Source organism: Monodon monoceros, unplaced genomic scaffold, assembly GCF_005190385.1.
Source record: "Monodon monoceros isolate NGI ecotype Baffin Bay Population unplaced genomic scaffold, NGI_Narwhal_1 Super_Scaffold_18, whole genome shotgun sequence".
Classification (NCBI taxonomy): domain Eukaryota; kingdom Metazoa; phylum Chordata; class Mammalia; order Artiodactyla; family Monodontidae; genus Monodon; species Monodon monoceros.
In genome coordinates this window covers 53,670,828-53,693,553 of record NW_021703774.1, presented here as the reverse complement: position 1 = coordinate 53,693,553, position 22,726 = coordinate 53,670,828, and the positions used below count along the sequence as shown (strand labels likewise).

Below are 22,726 nucleotides of genomic sequence, written 5' to 3'. Positions count from 1 at the left end.
GGGAGCTGGAGTGGGGAGGTTGGGAATGGCTTTTGTGAATTATTTATTAATATCCTGTAAGTGTAATCCTGGTAATGAGAGTTAGAGCATGTCACAAGGATCTAGTTTGGGTGAGACAGGCTGCTTAATTTTGTACAGCGTGGATGTGGGTAGCGGGAAGAGTTGGAGATTAGCTGAATGTGGGTTTTTAGGTGGGGATGGGGAGAGTGGCAGAGGGGAAGCTTTATACTACCTGATATATGCAGATAAATACTCTCTAACCACAGTTGGGACTTTGCTACATGCATGCTGTGCTTAGAATTAAAGTGGATTTTTTTTTTTTTAAAGAATTGGGGGAAGCAATCATAGGATAATTCATCAAAATAATTATTTTGAGGAAAAATTTTTCATTGAAATACTTACATATTTTATAGAAGCCAGCAAGCTAGGAAGGAGAAAAATAAGGAGCTTGACTTTGTTGGTATTAGTATGAGATGGAACATTTTAACATTGTTGACTTTTGCTGAGGAATTTAGGCTGATTAATAAATTTGGTGCTATGCAGGATCTTTACCAGAAACACTTTTAACGGATTTTAGTTTTGTTTAATTCTCATTCGTTTTAGGATAATTCACACTGTCTTTAGTGTAGTCTTCTTATTGTTTTATATCATTTGAACTCCGTATTTTTGATTTTTTAAAATACAAAGCTTAGAATTTTTTTTTCTTTTCCTCTAAAGAAGTCATAGCTAAGTAAGATAATACTTTGAGAGACCTGAAGTACAAAATGGCCAGTTCCAAAACTCTAAGTTAAGATGTAGGATAAACATTAAAAGAAATGAAAACACAGAGAGACCTAAATTTTATTTGCAATTTTTCATTTGTTTTTGGGCAATAGATGAAATTATACTGTGAAGTTTTATATTAACTTTTGAGTGTTTCTTTTTTCTTTTTTCTTCAGAAATTTCTACACCCAGACCATCTTCTCCAAGTGGAATACCTGAAGAAGATAGTGTTTTATTTAACAAACTGACCTACTTAGGATGTATGAAGGTTTCTTCCCCACGTAATGAAGTGGAGGCTTTACGGGCGATGGCAACTATGAAATCTTCCAGTCAGCACCCCTTTCCTGTTACTCTGTATGTGCCAAATGTTCCGGAAGGTTCTGTGAGGTAAGCTCTAATCCTTTATTACCCCCTTAGACGTGTGAAGTTTTTTTGGGTAGTGGTGATGATATTTTATCGTAAGTGAGGCCTTGGACTTACTCTGAATTCACTTTTACTCTGTAGCCATGCAAAGTAAACATGTTTAGGTTTAGACTGTATTCCTTATTTGCAAGGGGCATTTGTAAAATTTGCTTAGAATGCTATAAATGCAACTATAACTGTCAAAATACCTATGATTTGTGTTTCACCTTGTCATATAACAGTGGTTCGGAAAACTAGAGTGATCCCTAGATTTCAAGCTCTTTACATCAGACTGGAAAGAAGCAAAATGGCTTTTTCTCACATGCTTCACTAGGAATAATATTTAATGTCATCTGAACCTTGAATTTCTTTAAATGTAAATCAGATAACTGTTGTTTTCCTACATTCAGCCCTCCAGTAGCCTCCAATCACACTTGTGATTATATTTGAAATTCTTACCATGTCTGGCCCTGATGATCTGCTTTGACCTGATCTTCTGCCCTTCTCCCCTCTCTTCCCTCCCTCCTTTGCTCTCTCACTTCTTTCACTACATTTACTTCATTCATTCATTCACTTCATTCATTTGCTACATTCCAGTCATAGAAGCCTCTTTGCTCTTTCTCAAACACAGTCATGAATCCTGCCTCAGGGCCTATCAGTCAGGATTCCTACCTCAGGGCTTTTGTGTAGTCTCTACTCTGCCTAAACAAGCTTTCCTTGGTTTTCCAGTGGCTTTTTCACTTCTCTCCGGTTTCACCTCAAGAAACCTTTTTATCAAAAGAAGGCTTCTTTTTCTTCCTTCCTGTTTTTCTTAATAGGGTTTATTTTTTAGATCACTTTTAGCTTCACAGCAAAATTGAGCACAAAGTACAGAGATTTCCCATATCCCAGATGTGCATCCCTCCACCTCCCCCAAACACCTCTCATCATCAACATCCTCTTCCACATGGTACATTTGTTACAATTTTTAATTTATTTTAAAATTGTTTATTTATTTTTGGCTGCGTTGGATCTTAGTTGCGGCACATGGGATCTTTCGTTGAGGCGCATGGGCTCTTTGTTGCGGTGCGCGGGCTCTCTAGTTGTGGTGCACGGACTCCAGAGCACGTGGGCTCTGTAGTTGTGGCGCGCGGACTCCAGAGTGCACATGTGGGCTTTGTAGTTGTGGTGCGCTGGCTTAGTTGCCCCACAGCATGTGGGATCTTAGTTTCTGGACCAGGGATCGAACCCACGTCCCCTGCATTGGAAGGCGGATTCTTAACCACTGGAGTACCAGGGAAGTCCCTACATTTGTTACAGTTGATGAACCTACATTGACATAATTTTCCAAAGTCCATAGTTTACCTTAGGGTTCACTCTTGGTGTTGTACATTCTGTGGGTTTGGACAAATATATAATGACATGTATCCACCAGTAGAATATCATACAGAGTACTTTCACTGTTTGAAAATTCCTGCCTTCTGCCTGATCATTTGTCCCTCCCTGCAACCGCTGGCAACCACTGATCTTTTCACTGTCTCCATAGTTTTGCCTTTTCCAGTAAATTATATAGTTGGAATCATGTAATAAGTAGCCCTTTCAGATTGGCTTCTTTTACTTAATAATAGGCATTTAAGAGTTCCTACATGTCTTTTTGTGGCTTGATAGCTCATTTCTTTTTAGTGCTGAATAATATGCTATTGTCTGGGTGTACCACAGTTTATTTTTCCATTTGCCTATGGAAGGACATTCTGATTGCATCCAAGTTTTGGCGATTATGAATAAAGCTTCTGTAAACATCTGTGTGCCGGGTTTTGTGTAGACGTAAGTTTTTAACTCATTTGAATAAACACCAAGGAGTGTAATTGCTAGATCCTATAGTATGGGTATATTTAGTTTTGTAAGAAACTGCCAAATTGTCAAAAGAATCCTCCTTCGATCATATGATAACTATCCCTCTTTCTTTTTACTGGGCCTTTTTTCCTTCATAGAACTTTTCTTTGACTTGATATTTTATATTTATTTGCTTATTTGTTTATTGTCTGTCTTCCTCACTACAATATAAGTTCCATGGGGGCAGGTTATTGGTATTTTTTCCTGCTACAGCTTCTGTCTGATAGTACTGTCTAGAGCAATATCAGTCCATAGCAGGTTTTTAGTAAATATTTGCTGAATGAACAAATAAATGAACCAGGTCTGGGAAATTAGGTTGAATGTGTCTTGAACCTATACTATTCTCTGAAGACTGATTTAATCTTTTCCAAACCCTTTCTGATTTGCCTCATTCTCTGAGGTTTAGAATGTGAGAAAAGTTCTAAGTACCAAAATAATAGCAATATAAATTTACAAGGTTTTGGTAAAAATGCTTTGACTTTTTCAGGAAAGCGTTTTGTAGGTATATTGTTTGTATGATATCTCTTAACAGTAAAAGGCATTTTGATATTTGTATCTATTGAGTTTCAAAGTGCCAAACATACCTTAACAAAGACTTAGTGTTTTGATTTGCCTCTCTATTCCTAGTAGGTCCCCCTGAGTTCTACAATTTGAGATCCTGAGGTGGTCTTGAGGTTTTGGATCAAACTAGAGCTTAGGATTTGTACAGGGAAAGTCAGAGAAATATTTGCTCCTAAGTCCCACAAACTCCTTTTACCTCTTAAATTCCATTGTTAAGTTTATCTTTGGAACCACTCTGACCTTTTTTAGGGTAAGAGAAGTCTTTGTTGAACGATGAATGACCTGGACTTGGATAAACTACAGGTGCTGCTTTAAATAGAAATGAACTCTCCAGAGATGGTCTGTGCTATTTTTTACTGGCATTCCTCTTGCCATAACAGAACAAGACTAGCATTTAGGGATGCGTGACATTGATTTTACCAGGCAGTGTATACTTGGCTTTGAAAGTAAATGAATTCGATCATAGGACACAAAAATGAAGTAATTTTCAAAAGAAGTTGAAGAATTTGTGTGTTTGTGTGTGTGTATAGCAAAAATATGAAGATAATTGTTTTCTTGCTTTATTAGTACCAGTTTATTTTTGTGATTTTAAGATAGTTATTTTGTATGTTATTGGCATAGTAAAAGTGTTTGCCTTTGTTCTTTGATAGTTAATATTTTATCTCATTTTTCATCACTGTTCTGCAGAATCATAGACCAATCCAACAACATGGAGATAGCATCTTTTCCAATTTATAAGGTGTTATTCTGTGCACGTGGACATGATGGGACAGTAGAGAGCAATTGCTTTGCATTTACAGAGAGTTCCCATGGTTCAGAAGAATTCCAGATACATGTTTTCTCCTGTGAAATTAAAGAGGCAGTAAGTATAATATGTTGTAGCAATTCGCTATTGAGATGAATTAGGGTAATATTTTCAAACTCTAATTTCACTGTCATATAATTTAGTATGTATGACCATATACCATATTACATGAATTTGGAGTATCTTTCTGAAGAGAAAGTTAATATTTATAATGGCATAGAGCCGCATATGTAAAGCTAAATCTGATAACTCTGTGCACTAAAGTGGTTCTCTCAGTTTAACATATGTAACAGAAAAATCCCCCTTGATAAGCTTTCCTCCCACCCCACCACCATGGTAGTAATTGCTCAGACTTAGAAAGGAAGAATATTTTTGCCCCTCTTTTATTGTTTTGCCTAAGTTGGTTGGTCTATGTGACTTTAAAAAATGTCTGTAACAATACCTGTTTCTCTGCTGGGCCTTTCACTTAGATACTGCAGTAAGATTGTTTATTCATAGATGTCTGTGATTTTCACTGGTGATCATTTATTATGTGCACTCATTCAGAGGCTGGCTTTTGCTCTATAGAACTGGTATTAATTATAACTACAAATGCTCCCATACAGCAGGGTTGTCAACTTGTGTCCTTTGAAGATGCCAGTGACTTCCTCTTACCAATTATTAAATGGTAGTTTATTCTTAGACTCAGAATCAAATGGCTGTTACATACATGGAGAAATTGCCTTCTTTTCTGTATCTATTGATTTCTCCCCAAATTAAAAATAATTTGCACTTTTAGAACTTTAGTACTTATACAACCATTTCAAAGGCATTATTAAATGGATTTGGATGGGCAAGGTCTCAGGTGTGTTTGCTTTTGGAAATATAAATTGTCAGCAGAAAATGCTGAAAGTAGCAGTTGTTCTATTTTCTCTTTACTATGAAACATAAATAAACCATTATATTAACAGGAGTTCTGAGAGTTTATTTCTGGCCACAACATGGGAACTCATAGAAATGTAGATTTCTGTGTGTCTGATACTAAGCGTGAGGGGTATGTCAGTTGTTATTATGCCCTGGTGATTAATTTTTTTACACTAAAATGAACATGTACAGACATAGAAGTTCTCTGTCAGAACCATGCCTGTGTAAGAAGTTCAAATTTGTTTCTTTTTGTTTGTTTTTTATATAGCTCTGAATCTATTTCATCCCAATGTGTGTATGTATATATACCTACACACACATACATAATACCTATACATACACCTATACTGACTACTTGGCCAAGTGTGTGATAGGTAGAGTGAATGAGTACAAGTATGCCTGGCACGTAGGAGGCAGTGGATATAAATATGTTGAAAGAATGTGTGTGTGTGTGTTTGTAAATTGGGGGGGTCTATTTCTGATCCTTACAACTCCACTACAGAAGTGGGGAAGCAAATGGTAGAGACCTGGCATTTCATGTTGGCAACCGTCATTTAGCATACCTGTGTGGATTCTGGATAACTGGTGCTCAACAGTAAGAAAGAGAACTTTGAAGAATTGGAGAACCTGCTGCTTGGAGAGGCAGAAACACTGCTGTAGAAGGAAATTGACAGGCACCTGGTTGCAAGCATTTTTCATAACTGTGATGGTATGAAACTCTCTTTTTGGATTATAGCATCTACTTGTTTATGGGGGGGGATATTTGTCATTTTTGAGAGCTTTAACAGTGGGTAAGCAGTGGATAAAACTGAGGGGGAATTCTTGGCCTGACCATTTTGGATATAGTATTAAATAGGATTAATTGTATTTCTGGAGAGGATATTTGGTACATTGTAGGTTGTGATAAAGTGATATCCATTTATTATTTAATTTTTTGAGTAAATTTTTCAAAGTGTTACATTCTGGGACACTGGTGGTAAAATTCATTGTTTGAAGGAGAAATAAATGACAGTTTTCATTGAACTTTATTATGAGAGATCATTTCTATAACAACCCGGTATAAATATAGGGCTTATGCCTGGCACTGCGCTAAGCATTTACTCAATACTCATGACATTTCCATAACATAGATGGTATTTATTTAGACTAGTGAACTTATGCTCCTCTTTGCCTGGAGCAGTCCTAGTTTATGCCTGTTGTCCAAGTATATTATTAAAGCACTTCATTTTATTCTCAGAAGTGCTCTGGTTTGGCTGACAAATTTTATGGTTACCCTTTCCTTATCCAAAGGCTGAGAGAACAGATGATGAAGCTGGTTTCCTAAGGAAGTTTATGACTCTGAAGACCCATTTAATTTTCAGTCACAGCTTTCCTGTTGCTTTATTATAAAAAGTAAATACAGATTTTTACCTTTCAATTATGCTTTATAAAGGGATTTCTCAGTCATATAGCTTGCATTCCAGCAACCTTTGGGTTTTACTCATGCCTTTTATAGAATGTCTGACATCTTCCTCTCTCCCCTCAAAAAATAATTACTTGTCTTTTTGTTGCATTTACTGGTTGTCTAGTTATCTGGTTCCTGGAAGTTTCTTGTTATGTGGTGAAGGGACAACATTAGTCCTTAGTATTTGGGTCCCTCTTAATGGACACAGACAATTGGCAAAGATAGCTCAGGAACAGATGACTGACATTCTTATTGCTTAAATATGTACCATGCAGCAGTGGCATTAATTTGTTTTCCATTGTTTGCAGAGTCCCTGGATGAGATTTGAAGAAGTTTGTCAGTTAAAGGCAAGAAGACATCTTCTCAAGAGGGAGTAGCAGCATGGCTGCCACTACCAGTTATCACTTTGATGTGCTCTTATTTCACCATAATATGCCACAAGCAGCAGACACCAACAGTGGTAGAGGGGAAGCCCAGTGAGGGTGATGGCTTTGTTGGACCTGTGACACAAGGATTAGGGGTTCCCACAGAAGGGTTAGGACACATTTGACTTATTGCCCTGGCTGTTCTTCTGTGGGACTCTGCTGGAGTGAATCTCAATTATCTATGGCAAAAGAGTTGGGGAATCCAGCCAGAAGTATCTTGATGCTGATGATCTTTGTACAGGGAGAATGATGTGCTAGAGTTCTGCTGAAGAATTACAGACAGAGCAGAGTATCAGAAAGCACAGTGCAAAAAGCCAGAGAGGCATCTATTCCTGTTGCATCTTTATGAATATATTACACAAAACTGTTTTTAAAGATAATTAGTTGACTCTCTTTAAGAATTTATTTCTACTACTCAGTGTAACCATTTTCTTCAAAACAGATTTTGCTGTTTGTTTGTATGTTATGACATACTTACCATTATTATCAATTGTCAGTGTTGTGTTTTAGAAGCAGGTTTCTATCAGCTGGTGTTACAGGCATTCAGAGGTATTTCATAATACCAAGGGTATCATTAGGAACATCTTTACTCTTAATGCATTGGTTTTTCTTAGGGTTGCTGGTATACTACTATATAAAAGAAAACCTAATTCCTTGTATGAGAAAATATTATTGCTAAACATATATTTATTGAGATGGTATTTTAGCAAAATGCCTTATTTTGGAAATTAATTTGGAAGTTATATTTTTCTCAAATAAATTGATTTTTGTAATTAAAAAAGTTCTTGTATGATTGCCTCTTGTTTTAGCTCCTTTCAATTAGTAACATATTTGAGCAAGTTTTTAAAATTTTAACACATATTTTTCTGGGTATCTTTTATAGGATAACTTTTCTACATTTACTTTTTTGCGTGAACATTTTCTTGATAAATGTTTTTAAAAGAGTTGCTCCTTTTTCACCAATATTAGTGAAAAGGCTTTATCTTCGAAGAATTTGCTATGTTATTTTATTTTTAATTTATTTTTAAAAAATTATTTATTTATTTATTTGGCTGGGTCGGGTCTTAGTTGCGGCACATGGGATCTTTTTTTTTTTTTTAATGTGGGGGTCACTTCCCAGTTACTTTATTTTTTATTTATTTATTATTTTACATCTTTATTGGAGTATAATTGCTTTACAATGGTGTGTTAGTTTCTGCTTTATAACAAAGTGAATCAGTTATACATATACATATGTCCCCATATCTCTTCCCTCTTGCGTCTCCCTCCCTCCCACCCTCCCTATCCCACCCCTCCAGGCAGTCACAAAGCACTGAGCTGATCTCCCTGTGCTATGCAGCTGCTTCCCACTAGCTATCTACCTTACGTCTGGTAGTGTATGTATGTCCATGCCTCTCTCGTGCTTTGTCACAGCTTACCCTTCCCCCTCCCCATATCCTCAAGTCCATTCTCTAGTAGGTCTGTGTCTTTATTCCTGTCTTACCCCTAGGTTCTTCGTGACATTTTTTTTTTCTTAAATTCCATATATATGTGTTAGCATACGGTATTTGTCTTTCTCTTTCTGACTGACTTCGCTCTGTATGACAGACTCTAGGTCTATCCACCTCATTACAAATAGCTCAATTTCATTTCTTTTTATGGCTGAGTAATATTCCATTGTATATACGTGCCACATCTTCTTTATCCATTCATCCGATGATGGACACTTAGGTTGTTTCCATATCCAGGCTATTGTAAATAGAGCTGCAATAAACATTTTGGTATATGACTGTTTTTGAATTATGGTTTTCTCAGGGTATATGCCCAGTAGTGGGATTGCTGGGTCATATGGTAGTTCTATTTGTAGTTTTTTAAGGAACCTCCATACTGTTCTCCACAGTGGCTGTATCAATTTACATTCCCACCAACAGGCGGCACATGGGATCTTTTGTTGTGGTGTGCGGGCTGTTTGTTGTGGCGTGCGGGCTTCTCTCTAGTTGCGACACGCAGGCTCAGTAGTTGCGGCATGCAGGCTGTCTAGTTGTGGTGCAGGCTCTAGAGTGCACAGGCTTAGTTGCCCCTCTGCGTGTGGGATCTTAGTTCCCTGACCAGGGGTCAAACCTGCGTCCCCTGCATTGGAAGGTGGATTCTTAACCACTGGACCACCAGGGAAGTCCCCCTGTATTACTTATTTTAAGTAAACATTTCATTTAATAGCATTTCTTGGACTGTTAATGTGTAATAATTGAGAATTTGGAATATACTGAAATACAAAAGAAAATAAAAGTTACTCAGAATTCCATCAGAATTAAGATTTTGGTTGGTCTCCTTTCCACATATCTACATGTGTCCTCCTGCCCACCTCTTCAAAAACAACAACAACTCCAAGAGATAGTTTTGTGTTTAACTAATGCTTTCTGTAGGTAGGTACTGCCTCTGGGGAAAAATTGTACTGTATTATTTGTCAATAAACCTTTTGACTTCTGCAAAGAAAATGCCTGTTCTAGATTATTGTGTGTGCGTGTGTGTTTGTGTGTGTATTTAATATTGTGACGTGTATAGAAATGTTTTCCATGGTATTATGTTTTAAATTTTTTCATGATGAAATTGGTTACCCAATTTGTTCCAATAACTATAGACATTGATAATCATCGTTTTTGAAGCTACTCTACCTTACCAATTCTTGGATCATCATTCCAGCTTATTCACAGACTCTAGAAGTCACAAATGATTTTAACCTTGTTGTTGGAAATAGCAACTTCTAAGACTGGTCAGGATTAAATGCAGTTTGATTGCTGTTAAGGTACTGTTGTGTCCTTCCTCCAAGAAGAGAGAAAGGTGTAGGCTGATTTCCCCCCCCCATCATTCTCTACCACTCTGGCTCAGCCCCATATGCTTAGCCTTTTTCAAAAGACATTCCTGAGCCTTGCCCATATACTTTAGAATTCGCCAAGTTCTTTGACTTTTTTTTTTGGTGTGGCATGATGTGTAGGCTTGTGGACAGCTCTGATACAAAGAAAATGAAATAGAAGAATATAGGAGAGAAGAAAAAATAATAAATAGGGTTGGGGTTTTAACTTTACTAATGTATCAAAAACTAAGTACAGGTATTCTGTTTTCACATATAATGTTTTCTTAAAAATATGCTTAAAAATGTTTTCTTAAATACACATAAAATGTAAATAAGAGACATCACATTTTATTTGGAGTTAGGAAGTAGGCAGTACTCAAAGTACTGAAAATAGTTTAAAGTCCCTGTTTACACTTTACCTTGTAGGCATAATCTTCAGTGACTTATTTCTAGCATGTTCTTTGATTCTGTTTTCCTCTATAACATTTAAATTATTGAGCTAAGTCCAATAAGGGTCCAGTTGAGGCTGAACATATCTGTTTTTGCCTTACCTAATGATTCCTCCCATTCACCCCAAGCACATTCAACTTACATGTGCTGAAATGAAAGCTCCATGTACACAGCTGTATCCCTCTCTCCTAGAATAATACTTAGTACACAGAAGGCACTCAAAAAGTATTGGTTGAATAAATGAGTGAACTTATAATTGTCTTAATTGTATAAGATTTGAGGTCTACAGTTATTATTAATATGAATCCTTTGCTGCTTTGTTGTTACTCATTTATATAAAATTATAATGAGATAACTTTAACATATTAAAAAATTTTATGAATGCAGTGATACAAATATGATGCTATTGATTGAAGTTGAACTTTAGGCTGGCAGGCAGCATTCTTATACAGTTAACCTGTGTAAGTCAGTTAATTTAGAAAACGATTGATTTGGCACTGAAAAGGCAGTTTAGGGTAATCATTGATTACTGGATGTAAGTGTGGCCATTGGAAGTTTGAGGACCATTGAATGTGTTAGAGTATGTATGTGTTAGAGAATGTATGAATATAATAAAAATAGAATATTGAGGAAAGACCCCCATACTTGAAGAAATTCTACTGTTAATGAGAGTGCTCTTATTTCAAGCAAATTATAAAATATTATAATCCTAGATTAATACAAAGAATACTTTGAATTCACTTTATCTAAAGTGAAGGATTTAATATTCAGAGAAGTTTCTTTACTAGTACCTCCCAGTGTGAGATTTTGAAAATATGAACTTTGTTCAAACCCTTCTTATTTCATCTTGTTTTTATTTGTTCAACCCATGAGGGGCCTGAGAGATTTGGCAGTTCTTTTGTGTTTGAAGCAGACAAGTTTGATGCTTCTTTTGGAACCAAGGAAGATAATACCGCCTGGAAGAGTGTGGGATGTAGAGTACTCCTCCACTTTAGGGGAGGAGTAAAAGCCATCCATATATATACACACACATACATATATTTATGTATGTGTGTGTATATAAAGTCACCAGGGTGGCTTAATACTGATAAATTAGATAAGAACATTTCAGGATTCATTCATTCTATGACACATTTATACAACAACAACGTTAACAATACTGGAAGCTCTTTAAATCATGCTACCATGTTTTCTTTTTGCAAAAAACAGTATTTATTTTATGCCTCAGGATCTAGCCCTCTGAAGCTGAGAGAAGTGAAAAGAGAAATTGACACCTTGGGCTAAAACCTTGTTTGTGTGTGTTCATTGGGAAGGTTTAGATGCCAGTATCATTCTAGTAATTATCTTAGGCTTCATTCATTGCAATATAGTATCTTAGGGGTCATAGAAACATCTATACATACATACAGCTTCTTTTGTGACTTTAAATTAAACGTCTTTATTTTGGTGTTTAAATGCCAGATTGAAAGAAGCAAACTACAGTTAACCCTTGAACAGTGCGCTGGGGCTGGGGGGTGGCATGTCGTAGGGGCGCTGACCCTCTGTGCAGTCAAAAATTCATGTATAATTTATAGTTGGCCTTCCATATGAGCGGTTCCTCCTTATCCACTCTTCCGCATCTGCCACTTCAACCAACCGTGGCTTGTATACTACTGTAGTATTTACTGTTGAAAAAAATCTGCATATAAGGGGACCCGTGCAGTTCAAACCCATGTTGTTTAGGGGTCAACTGTGTGTGTGTATATATGCTTATACTATGTATATATACACACTGTATATTACAAACTCTGTGTGTGTGTGTGTATATGCTTAGACTATATCTACTTTATCTGCTAAAGAGCATTGTGACCATGGGAAATTATAGATTCAAGAATTAGGAAAGAAGTTTATCAAAATGCAGTTAAATCTTTGTCTAATATTGTTTCCATTTTTATTCTTTTAGGTAAGCAGAATTTTGTATAGTTTCTGTACAGCTTTCAAACGGTCTTCTAGACAAGTATCTGATGTTAAAGACTCAGTTATTCCTACCCCTGACAGTGATGTATTTACCTTCAGTGTCTCCTTGGAGGTAAAAGAAGATGATGGAAAAGGAAACTTTAGGTGAGGTTGTTTGGAAAGATTAAAAATTGGTATTGTGTCTGAAATATAATATTGGCTAATTTAAAGTTGCCAGAATATGCAATGTTGGTATAAAGCTTTAGGATGATAAAGAAATATTTCACTGGTGAATGCATGGTTCACTTTTGTCATGCTTTTCAGATATTTTATGTAAATTATTTTCTTAATATTTTAAAATACTGATATTTACTGTAGAAAATTTAGTAAAATAATAAAATTAGAATAAAAAGCTATGGTTTTGTCAGCCACAATCACTTTTAATATTTGATTTCTAGGGTGTATTTTTATACAGTTGTATATATATATATAGTTTTTTCTTTTAACTTCATGATATAAGAATTTTTCAATTAAAATATTCTTAAAATCATTTTTAATGGTTACCAGTAGTATATTGTATGGTTTGACCATCATTTAATTAACCATTTCCTTCTGCTGTGTATTTGGAATGTTCTTCTTTAGTTCAAAAATAGGCAGATAATAGGAAACAGTTATACTCTTTAATGATCAGTTATGGGCCTTTACTTTGCCTTTGTTTCTAACCATAATTGTTAGGTAGGTATTTTACCTGTTTTTTACAGATACAGAAATTGAGTCGTAGGTCAAATAAGTTGCTAAAGGTATTTTTCCTTTTCAGATAAGGCAACCTATATTTTAGACACTAAACTGTTTTTGTTTTGTTTCTTTTAGACACTTATTGTTTTAATGAACTAATTCTTGAGAATTGTCAGTCTGGCCTAGGCTAGAATTTAACTTGCCCTGATCTGTACCTCTTTGTTCATCTTTTATTTATATTTACTTGGATTTGTCACAGTCATCTCAAACTCTAGATGTTTAAAAGTAAGCTCTCCTTCTCAGTTTTTGCCTTGGGTTTCACTGTGTTAAAGGCATTCATGCAACCAGCTAAACCAGAAATGTGACAGTCTTAAAAGTAATTAAATAAACCATGTTCCTAAATGTGTTAAAATTTAAAAACTAAAATTTGAAATGATGTCATTTAAAAAGTTTTGTTTTTAATCTCGTTAGAGATAAATTATAAGGCTCTTGTAAACCCAGTTTAGAAATCAATAACAACTCTGTTTTGCTGACTGTAAAGTTTGTAGTTACACTGTGGCAAGATGAGAGTTAGGATATCTTAAGAATTAGGGTGTTCTTGCTTAAATAGTTTGTTGGCTCATTCTAACCTTGAAAGAGAGATCTTTTTTATTGTTTTTAATTATTGTTAATTCCTGTTCTTTTTGCATATTTCAGTCCTGTGCCTAAGGATAGAGATAAATTTTATTTCAAATTAAAACAAGGAATAGAGAAGAAGGTTGTGATTACAGTGCAGCAACTTTCTAACAAAGAATTAGCTATTGAGAGGTAAGCAGCTTGCTCCTGAATGCTACCAAAACTTGTACTGACATTGTTACTGTGTTTCAAGAGACATACTATTGAATCTCAGCTGTATTACTTACTGTGGCTTTTCACCATGCTTCAGTTTCTCCATTTAAAAATGAGAATGAGAAACCTAATGCTTTCCCCACTTAAATAAGTTAGATATAACTGGTTCATTGAAAATGTCAATTGATGGGGGAAATAAACATGAAATGGCTTTGTTTTATCAGTAATAACTGCTTCTACCCTATTTGGGCTTTTTCCGTCTCTCCCTTATTTACATATAGGACAAATACCTTAATTTCTCAATCATTTCGATTATTAAAAAGTCCATTAAGTTACTGAGATATCAGAATTTTTAAGAGATACATCTTTAAAATATATAAACACACATGCACATATATACACACACGTGTGTCTGCATGCGTTTATATATTTATGTCTATATTTTAATTTTTCTGTTAGCAGTAGACATAGCAATATTTTAATCTTTTTATTTAGAGGTAATTTCAAACTTACAGAAGACTTAAAAAAAAAGAAAAAAAAACCTAGTACAGAGAATACCTGCATGCTCTTTACTCAGAATCACTTATTAATAACATTTTACCCCATTTGCTTTGCACCCACTTTCTCAATCTCTCTCTCTCTCTGTCTCTCAGTCTTTCTCTCCCTCCCTCCACCCCGGCACACGCGCACACACGTGATTGTTTTTCTAAACAATTTAAGAGTAAGTTACATACATCATGGTGTTTTATCCCTATCTACTTCCTTAGGAAATCTGTATTTCCTAAAAATAGGGATACGAATATCTCTTATTTAACCACATTATTTGTATCAACCTCAGTAAACTTAGCTTTCATACAATACTTTTTATCTAACCTACTATTTGTCTCTAATTTTGTCAGTTAACCCAATACCATCCTTTCCCCCCATCCAATTTGGGATTTACATTAGGGTCAGATATTGCATTTAGCTGCCATATGTCTTTAGGTTTCTTTAATTTGGAAAGATTTCCACAGTCTTTCTCTTTTTAAAACATGGACTTTTTTTTTTAATAAATAAATTTATTTATTTATTATTTTTGGCTGCATTGGATCTTTGTTGCTGCATGTGGGCTTTATCTAGTTGTGGTGAGCAGGGACTACTCTTTGTTGTGGTGTGCAGGATTCTCATTGCAGTGGCTTCTCTAGTTGTGGAGCACAGGCTCTAGGTGCGCGGGCTTCAGTAGTTGTGGCTTGTGGGCTGTAGAGTGCAGGCTTAGTAGTTGTGGTGCACGGGCTTAGTTGCTCCGCAGCATGTGGGGTCTTCCCAGACCACAGATCAAACCTGTGTCCCCTGCATTGGCAGGCAGATTCTTTAACTACTGTGCCACCAGGAAGTCCCATCAAAATGGACATTTTTGAAGAATATATCCCTTTCCCTCTTTTTATTTTTCTTATTTCTTTTTTATTTTTTATACTATATTTATTTTTTGCATCTTTATTGGAGTATAATTGCTTTATAATGTTGTGTTAGTTTCTGCTGTACAACAAAGTGAATCAGCTATATATATATATATACATACATCCCCATATCCCCTTCCTCTTGAGCCTCCCTCCCATCCTCCCTATCCCACCCCTCTAGGTTGTCACAAAGCGTTGAGCTGATCTCCCCGTGCTATTCAGCAGCTTCCCACTAGCCATCCATTTTACATTTGGTAGTGTATATATGTCAGTGCTACTCTCTCACTTAGTCCCAGCTTCCCTTTCCCGCGCTGTGTCCTCAAGTCTGTCCTATACATCTGCATCTTTATTCCTGCCCTGCCACTAGGTTCATCAGTACCATTTTCATAGATTCCAAATATATGCGTTATTATACGGTATTTGTTTTTCTGACTTACTTCACTCTTATGACAGTCTCTAGGTCCATCCACGTCTCTACAAATGACCCAATTTCGTTCCTTTTAATGGTTGAGTAATATTCCATTGTATATATGTGCCACATCTTCTTTATCCATTCATCTGTCAAGAGACATTTAGGTTGCTTCCATGTCCTGGCTGTTGTAAATAGTGCTGCAATGAACATTGTGGTACATGACTCTTTTTGAATTATGGTTTTCTCAGGGAATATGCCCAGTAGTGGGATTGCTGGGTAATATAGTAGTTCTATTTTTAGTTTAAGGAAACTCCATGCTGTTCTCCACAGTGGCTGTATCAATTTACATTCCCACCAACAGTGTAGGAGGGTTCTCTTTTCTCCATACCCTCTCCAGCATTTATTGTTTGTAGATTTTTTGATGATGACCATTCTGACCAGTGTGAGGTGACCTCATTTTGGTTTTGACTTGCATTTCACTAATGATTAGTGATGTTGCGCATCTTTTCATGTGTTTGTTGGCAATGTGTAAGTCTTCTTTGGAGAAATGTCTATTTAGGTCTTCTGCCCATTTTTGGACTGGGTTGTTTATTTTTTTTGAAATTGAGCTGCATGAGCTGCTTGTGGATTTTGGAGATTAATCCTTTGTCCATTGATTCGTTTGCAAATATTTTCTCCCATTCTGAGGGTGGTCTTTTGGTCTTGTTTATGGTTTCCTTTGCTGTGCAAAAGCTTTTAAGTCTCATTAGGTCCCATTTGTTTATTTTTGTTTTTATTTCCATTACTCTAGGAGGTGGATCAAAAAAGATCTTGCTATGATTTATGTCAAAGAGTGTTCTTCCTATGTTTTCCTCTAAGAGTTTTATAGTATCTGGTATTACATTTAGGTCTCTAATCCATTTTGAGTTTATTTTTGTGTATGGTGTTAGGGAGTGTTCTAATTTCATTCTTTTACATGTAGCTGTCCAGTTTTCCCAGCACCACTTATTGAAGAGGCTGTGTTTTCTCCATTGTATATTCTTGCCTCCTTTGTCAAAGGTAATGTGACCAGAGTTGCATGGGTTTATCTCTGGCCTTTCTATCCTGTTCCATTGATCTGTGTTTCTGTTTTTGTGCCAGTACCATACTGTCTTGATTACTGTAGCTGTGTAGTATAGTCTGAAGTCTGGGAGCCTTAATTTTGTATCCTGCTACTTTACAAAATTCATTGATTAGCTCTGGTAGTTTTCTGGTGTCATTTTTAGGATTTTCTGTGTATAGTATCATGTCATCTGCAAACAGTGAGAGTTTTATCTCTTCTAACTTGGATTCCTTTTATTTCTTTTTCTTCTCTGATTGCTGTGGCTAAAACTTCCAAAACTATGTTGAATAATAGTGGTGAGAGTGGGCACCCTTGTCTTGTTCCTGATCTTAGAGGAAATGGTTTCAGTTTTTCAGCATTGAGAATGATGTTCGCTGTGGGTTTGTCATATATGGCTTTTATGTCATGTAGGTTCCCTCTGTGCCCACTTTCTGTAGAGTTTTTATCATAAATGTGTGTTGAATTTTGTTGAAAGCTTTTTCTACATCTATTGAGATTATCATATGGTTTTTACCCTTCAGTTTGTTAATATTGTGTATCATATTGATTGATTTGTGTATATTGAAGAATCCTTGCATTCCTGGGATAAACCCCAGTTGATCATGGTGTATGATCCTTTTAATGTGCTGTTGGATTCTGTTTGCTGGTATTTTGTTGAGGATTTTTGCATCTATGTTCATCATAGATATTGGCCTGTAGTTTTCTTTTTTTGTGACATCTTTGTCTGGTTTTGGTATCAAGGTGATGGTGGCCTCATAGAATGAGTTTGGGAGTGTTCCTCCCTCTGCTATATTTTGGAAGAGTTTGAGGAGGATAGGTGTTAGCTCTTCTCTAAATGCTTGGTAGAATTTGCCTGTGAAGCCATCTGGTCCTGGACTTTTGTTTGTTGGAAGATTTTTATTACAGTTTCAGTTTCAGTGCTTGTGACTGGTGTGTTTATATTTTCTTTTTCTTCCTGGTTCAGTCTTGGAAGGTTTTACTTTTCTAAGAATTTGTCCATTTCTTCCAGGTTGTCCATTTTATTGGCATATAGTAACTTGTCATAGTCTGTCATGATCCTTTGTATTTCTGAGGTGTCAGTTGTTACTTCTTTTTCATTTCTAATTCTGTTGATTTGAGTCTTCTTTCTTTTCCTGATGAGTCTGGCTAATGGTTTATCAATTTTGTTTATTTTTTCAAAGAACCAGCTTTTTGTTTTATTGATCTTTGCTGTTGTTTCTGTTATTTCTTTTCTCATTTATTTCTGGTCTGATCTTTATGATTTCTTTCCTTCTGCTAACTTTGGGGTTTTTTGTTCTTCTTTCTCTAATTGGTTTAGGTGTAAGGTTAGGTTGTTTACTTGAGGTGTTTCTTGTGGTAGGATTGTATTGCTGTAAACTTCCCTCTTAAAACTGCTTTTGCTGCATCCCATATGTTTTGCGTCATCGTGTTTTCATTGTCATTTGTTTCTAGGTATTTTTTGATTTCCTCTTTGATTTCTTCAGTGATCTCTTGGTTGTTTAACAGCATATTGTTTAACCTCCATGTGTTTGTATTTTTTTACACTTTTTTTTCCTGTAATTGATATCTAGTCTCATAGCGTTGTGGTTGGAAAAGATGCTTGATGTGATTTCAATTTTCTTAAATTTACCAAGGCTTGATTTGTGACCCAAGATGCAATCTGTTCTGGAGAATGTTACATGTGCACTTGAGAAGAAAGTGTATTCTGCTTTTTTAAAAAAATATATTTATTTATTTTTTGGCTGCATTGGGTCTTCGTTGCTGTGCATGGGCTTTTGTAGTTGTGGTGAGCAGTGGCTACTCTTCCTTGTGGGGCATGGTTTTCTCATTGTGGTGGCTTCTCCTTGTTGTGGAGCACGGGCTCTAGGCTTGCGGGCTTCAGTAGCTGTGGCAAGTGGGCTGTAGAATGCAGGCCCAGTAGTTGCAGTGCATGGGTTTAGTTGCTCCGCAGCATGTGGGATCTTCCCAGACCAGGGCTTGAACCCATGTCTCCTGCAGTGGCAGGTGGATTCTTAACCAGTGTGCCACCAGGGAAGTCCTATTCTGTTGTTTTTGGATGGAATGTCCTATAAATATCAATTAAGTCCTATAAATATCAATTAAATATCAATAATTAATTGATATAAATATCAATATCAATCTGATCTAATATGTCATTTAAAGCTTGTGTTTTCTTATTTATTTTCTGCTTGTGTGATCTATCCATTGGTGTAAGTGGGGTGTTAAAGTCCCCTACTATTATTGTGTTACTGTTGATTTCCCCTCTTATAGCATTTGTCTTATGTATTGAGGTGCTCCTATGTTGGGTGCATAGATATTTACAGTTGTTATATCTTCTTCTTCGACTGATCCCTTGATCATTATGTAGTGTCCTTCTTTGTCTCTTGTAATAGTCCTTATTTTAAAGACTATTTTGTTTGATATGAATATTGCTACTCCAGATTTGTTTTGATTTCCATTTTTATGGACTATCTTTTTCCATCCCCTCACTTTCAGTCTGTATGTGTCCCTAGGTCTGAAGTGGGTCTCTTGTAGACAACATATGTATAGGTCTTGTTTTTGTATCCATTCAGCTGGGCTGTGTCTTTTGGTTGGAGCATTTAATCCATTTACATTTCAAGTAATTATTGATATGTATGTTCTTATTACCATTTTCTTAATTGTTTTGGGTTTATTTTTGTAGGTTTTTCCCTTCGCTTGTGTTTCCTGTCTAGAGAAGTTCCTTTAGCAGTTGTTGTAATGCTGGTTTGCTGGTGCTGAATTCTCTTAACTTTCGCTTGTATGTAAACCTTTGATTTCTCTGTCAAATCTGAATGAAATCCCTGCTGGGTAGAGTAATCTTGGTTGTAGGTTTTTCCCTTTCATCACTTTAAATATATCTTGCCACTCCCTTCTGGGCTGTAGAGCTTCTGCTGAAAGATCAGCTGTTTACCTTATGGGGATTCCCTTCTATGTTATTTGTTGCTTTTCCCTTGCTGCTTTTAATATTTTTTCTTTGTGTTTAATTTTTGTTAGTTTTATTAATATGTGTCTTGGCGTGTTTCTCCTTGGGCTTATCCTGTATGGTGCTCTCTGCACTTCCTGGACTTGATTATTTCCTTTCCCATGTTGGAGAAGTTTTTGACTATAATCTCTTCAAATATTTCCTCAGACCCTTTCTTTTTTTCTTCTTCTTCTGGGACACCTATAATTCAAATGTTGGTGCGCTTAATGTTGTCCCAGAGGTCTCTAAGGCTGTCCTCCATTATTTTCATTCCTTTTCTTTACTCTGCTTTGCGGCAGTTATTTCCACCATTCTATCTTCCTGCTCACTTATCTGTTCTTCAGCGTCAGTTGTTCTGCTATTGATTCCTTTTGGTGTATCTTTAATTTCAGTTATTGTATTGTCCATTACTGTTTGTTTGCTCTTTAGTTCTTCTAGGTCCTTGTTAAACATTTCCTGTATTTTCTCTATTCTATTTCTGAGATTTTTGTGTCTTCTTTACTGTCATTACTCTGAATTCTTTTTCAGGTAGTTTGCCTATTTCCTCTTCATTTATTCAGTCTTGTGTGTTTTTATCTTGCTCCTTTGCATGAAAGATATTTCTCTGTCTTCTCATTTTGTCTCATTTACAGTATTTGAGGTTTCCTTTCCCTAGGCTGCAGGGTCATAGTTCCTCTTGCTTCTGTTAGCTCTGCTCCCAGTGGTGAGGCTGGTCCAGTGGCTTGCATAGGCTTCGTGTTGGGAGGGACTTGTGCCTGCGTTCTGGTGGGTGGAGTTGAGTTTTCCCCCTGTTGAACAGGGCCGTGTCAGGTGGTGTGTTTTGGGGTGTCTGTGAGCTTAGTATGACTTTAGGTAGTCTGTGTACTGATGGGTGTGTTTGTGTTCCTGTCTTTGTTGTTTTATGTGAGGCATCCAGTGCTAGAGGCTGCTGGCAGTTCAGTGGAGCCGGGTCTTGGATTCAGATAGAGGCCTCTGTGAGAGGTCTTGGTGGTTAATCTTCCCTGCAGCCAGGAATTCTCTAGTGGTCCAGTGTCCTGGACTTGGTGCTCCCACCTCAGAGCCTGAGGCCCAAGTTCCAGTCAAGGAACCAAGCCCCCACAAGTTGTTCGTACCAGTTATGCAGGGATCTTTACAGTCCTTTCCGGTGTCCAAGGTCTTCTGCTAGTGTTCAGCCAGTGTTCTATGAGAGTTGTTGCATCTATAAATATATTCCTGATGCATCCGTGGAGAGAGATGAACTCCACGTCCTCCTACTCCTCCTTTCCCCGCATCCGTGGAGAGAGATGAACTCCATGTCCTCCTATTCCTCCTTTCCCCTCTTTTTAATGTAACATTGCTCAGTTTGGGTTTATCTAATATTTCCTCATGATTAAATTCAGATAGTTTATTTGCATAGGTGATGTTCTCTCCTTCACAGTGTATCACATTTGGAGGTGCTTGATAACCCTCTGTCCCTTTCTGGTGATGTTAAATTTGATTACCAGTCAAGATGTCTGGTTTCTCCGTTGTAATTCCTTTTTTTCCCCCCTCCCTTGCAGCTAGTAAGCAGTTTGTGGGGAGACCCATGAAAATATCTTGCTTCTCATCAAAATTTCCTCCTTGGTTTAGCTTTCATTCATAATTCTTGTCTGATCCAGTCTTGGATTAACTTAAATATAGAAACCTTGGTGAATATAGGTGAAATAGTCAGATACCTAATTATGTTTTCTTTGTTAACTTAGATAAACATTTATGCATACATTTAAAATATATTATACATAATAACTTAGAAATGTTGCTTTTTGCCCCTTTCATGTTCATAAGACAAATTTATTCAGACTCTCCACAATAATCTTCAACGTTAGTGTCTTCATCATCACTTAAGCTACTTTTTGAATAATTTTAAGGCATTTTTCCAGAGCACATTATCTCAAGTTGTTTGAGTTAAAGCACTTTTTGAATCAGTATATATCATTATCATTAGAAATTCTACCTAAGCCAGAATTTTACCTACCATTTGTATACCATTAAGATAGCTAAAAAAATTCATTCCATATATAACCACTTAACATATTGCTTTTATCTTAATATAATTAATGTCGATGATAATATTTAGCAACTATGGGTTCATATGCTCAGCAGTAATTACCAAATCTGTTAAGTGTTTTTGCCTCCTTTTTCACACATTCTGTCAGATGACCTCTAAACATCCAAACTAAAATTAACTTGAGATTGCTTCAGGCTAATGGGTCTTCCCCCAAGAATACTTTGTTCAACATAGCAGACAGAATTTCCTGTGATATGGGGTATTTTTTAAATACTTCGATTTATCTTTGTTTTTTCAAAAAAGAAACTCTTGCTTTTTATTGGATTATATGTGGTACTTAATGTGTTTAAATCACAAAATGTATGTAGTGGAATTTAAGGTAATCCAGTAGGTGGCAGTCTTGTCATGAGAATTCTTAACCTCTGGTTTTTTTTTTTTAAAGCATTGCTGCTGACAAAGTTCATTTATAGTATAAAGATATCGGTGTGAAAGTAAATCCTTCAAACTACATAATTTTGAGAAAATGATTTTTAAAAACAACTTCCCATTATGTGAAATTTCCAGCATACACACAAGTAGAAAGAATAATATATTGAACGGCAGTGTACCCATCAGCCATTCTGAATGCTAATTTCAGTATTTTGGTTTTTAAAAATATTAGTTTTTATCATGAAAAAATCTATTTCTCTGTGCATTCAAGGGTACAAGCATTCCTCATGTGTAGATATTTGACAAATTATACGGTGATTATTGGTCTCAACCCCTTTGAAGGCAAGTACTGTGTCATTTATCTCAGAATCTCCAATATCTGGCCCTGTGCTAGGAACCAGAGCTTT

The 22,726-nt window shown here is 36.2% G+C and overlaps 1 protein-coding gene across 5 annotated transcripts in view; it reads left to right on the top strand.

Annotated features, from left to right (window-relative positions):
- RABGAP1L (RAB GTPase activating protein 1 like) overlaps nt 1-22,726 on the top strand; it is a 687,593-nt gene that overhangs the window by 72,729 nt on the left and 592,138 nt on the right. For all 5 annotated transcript variants that reach the window (XR_003794384.1, XR_003794383.1, XM_029228031.1 and 2 more), the window contains exons 4-7: nt 939-1,149; nt 4,285-4,459; nt 12,397-12,554; nt 13,821-13,931. Coding sequence is in view for 3 of the 5 variants with exons in the window: in XM_029228031.1 (XP_029083864.1) it covers nt 939-1,149; nt 4,285-4,459; nt 12,397-12,554; nt 13,821-13,931 (655 nt within the window). In the remaining 2 variants the exon portion in view is untranslated. The remainder of the gene's footprint in view (nt 1-938; nt 1,150-4,284; nt 4,460-12,396; nt 12,555-13,820; nt 13,932-22,726) is intronic.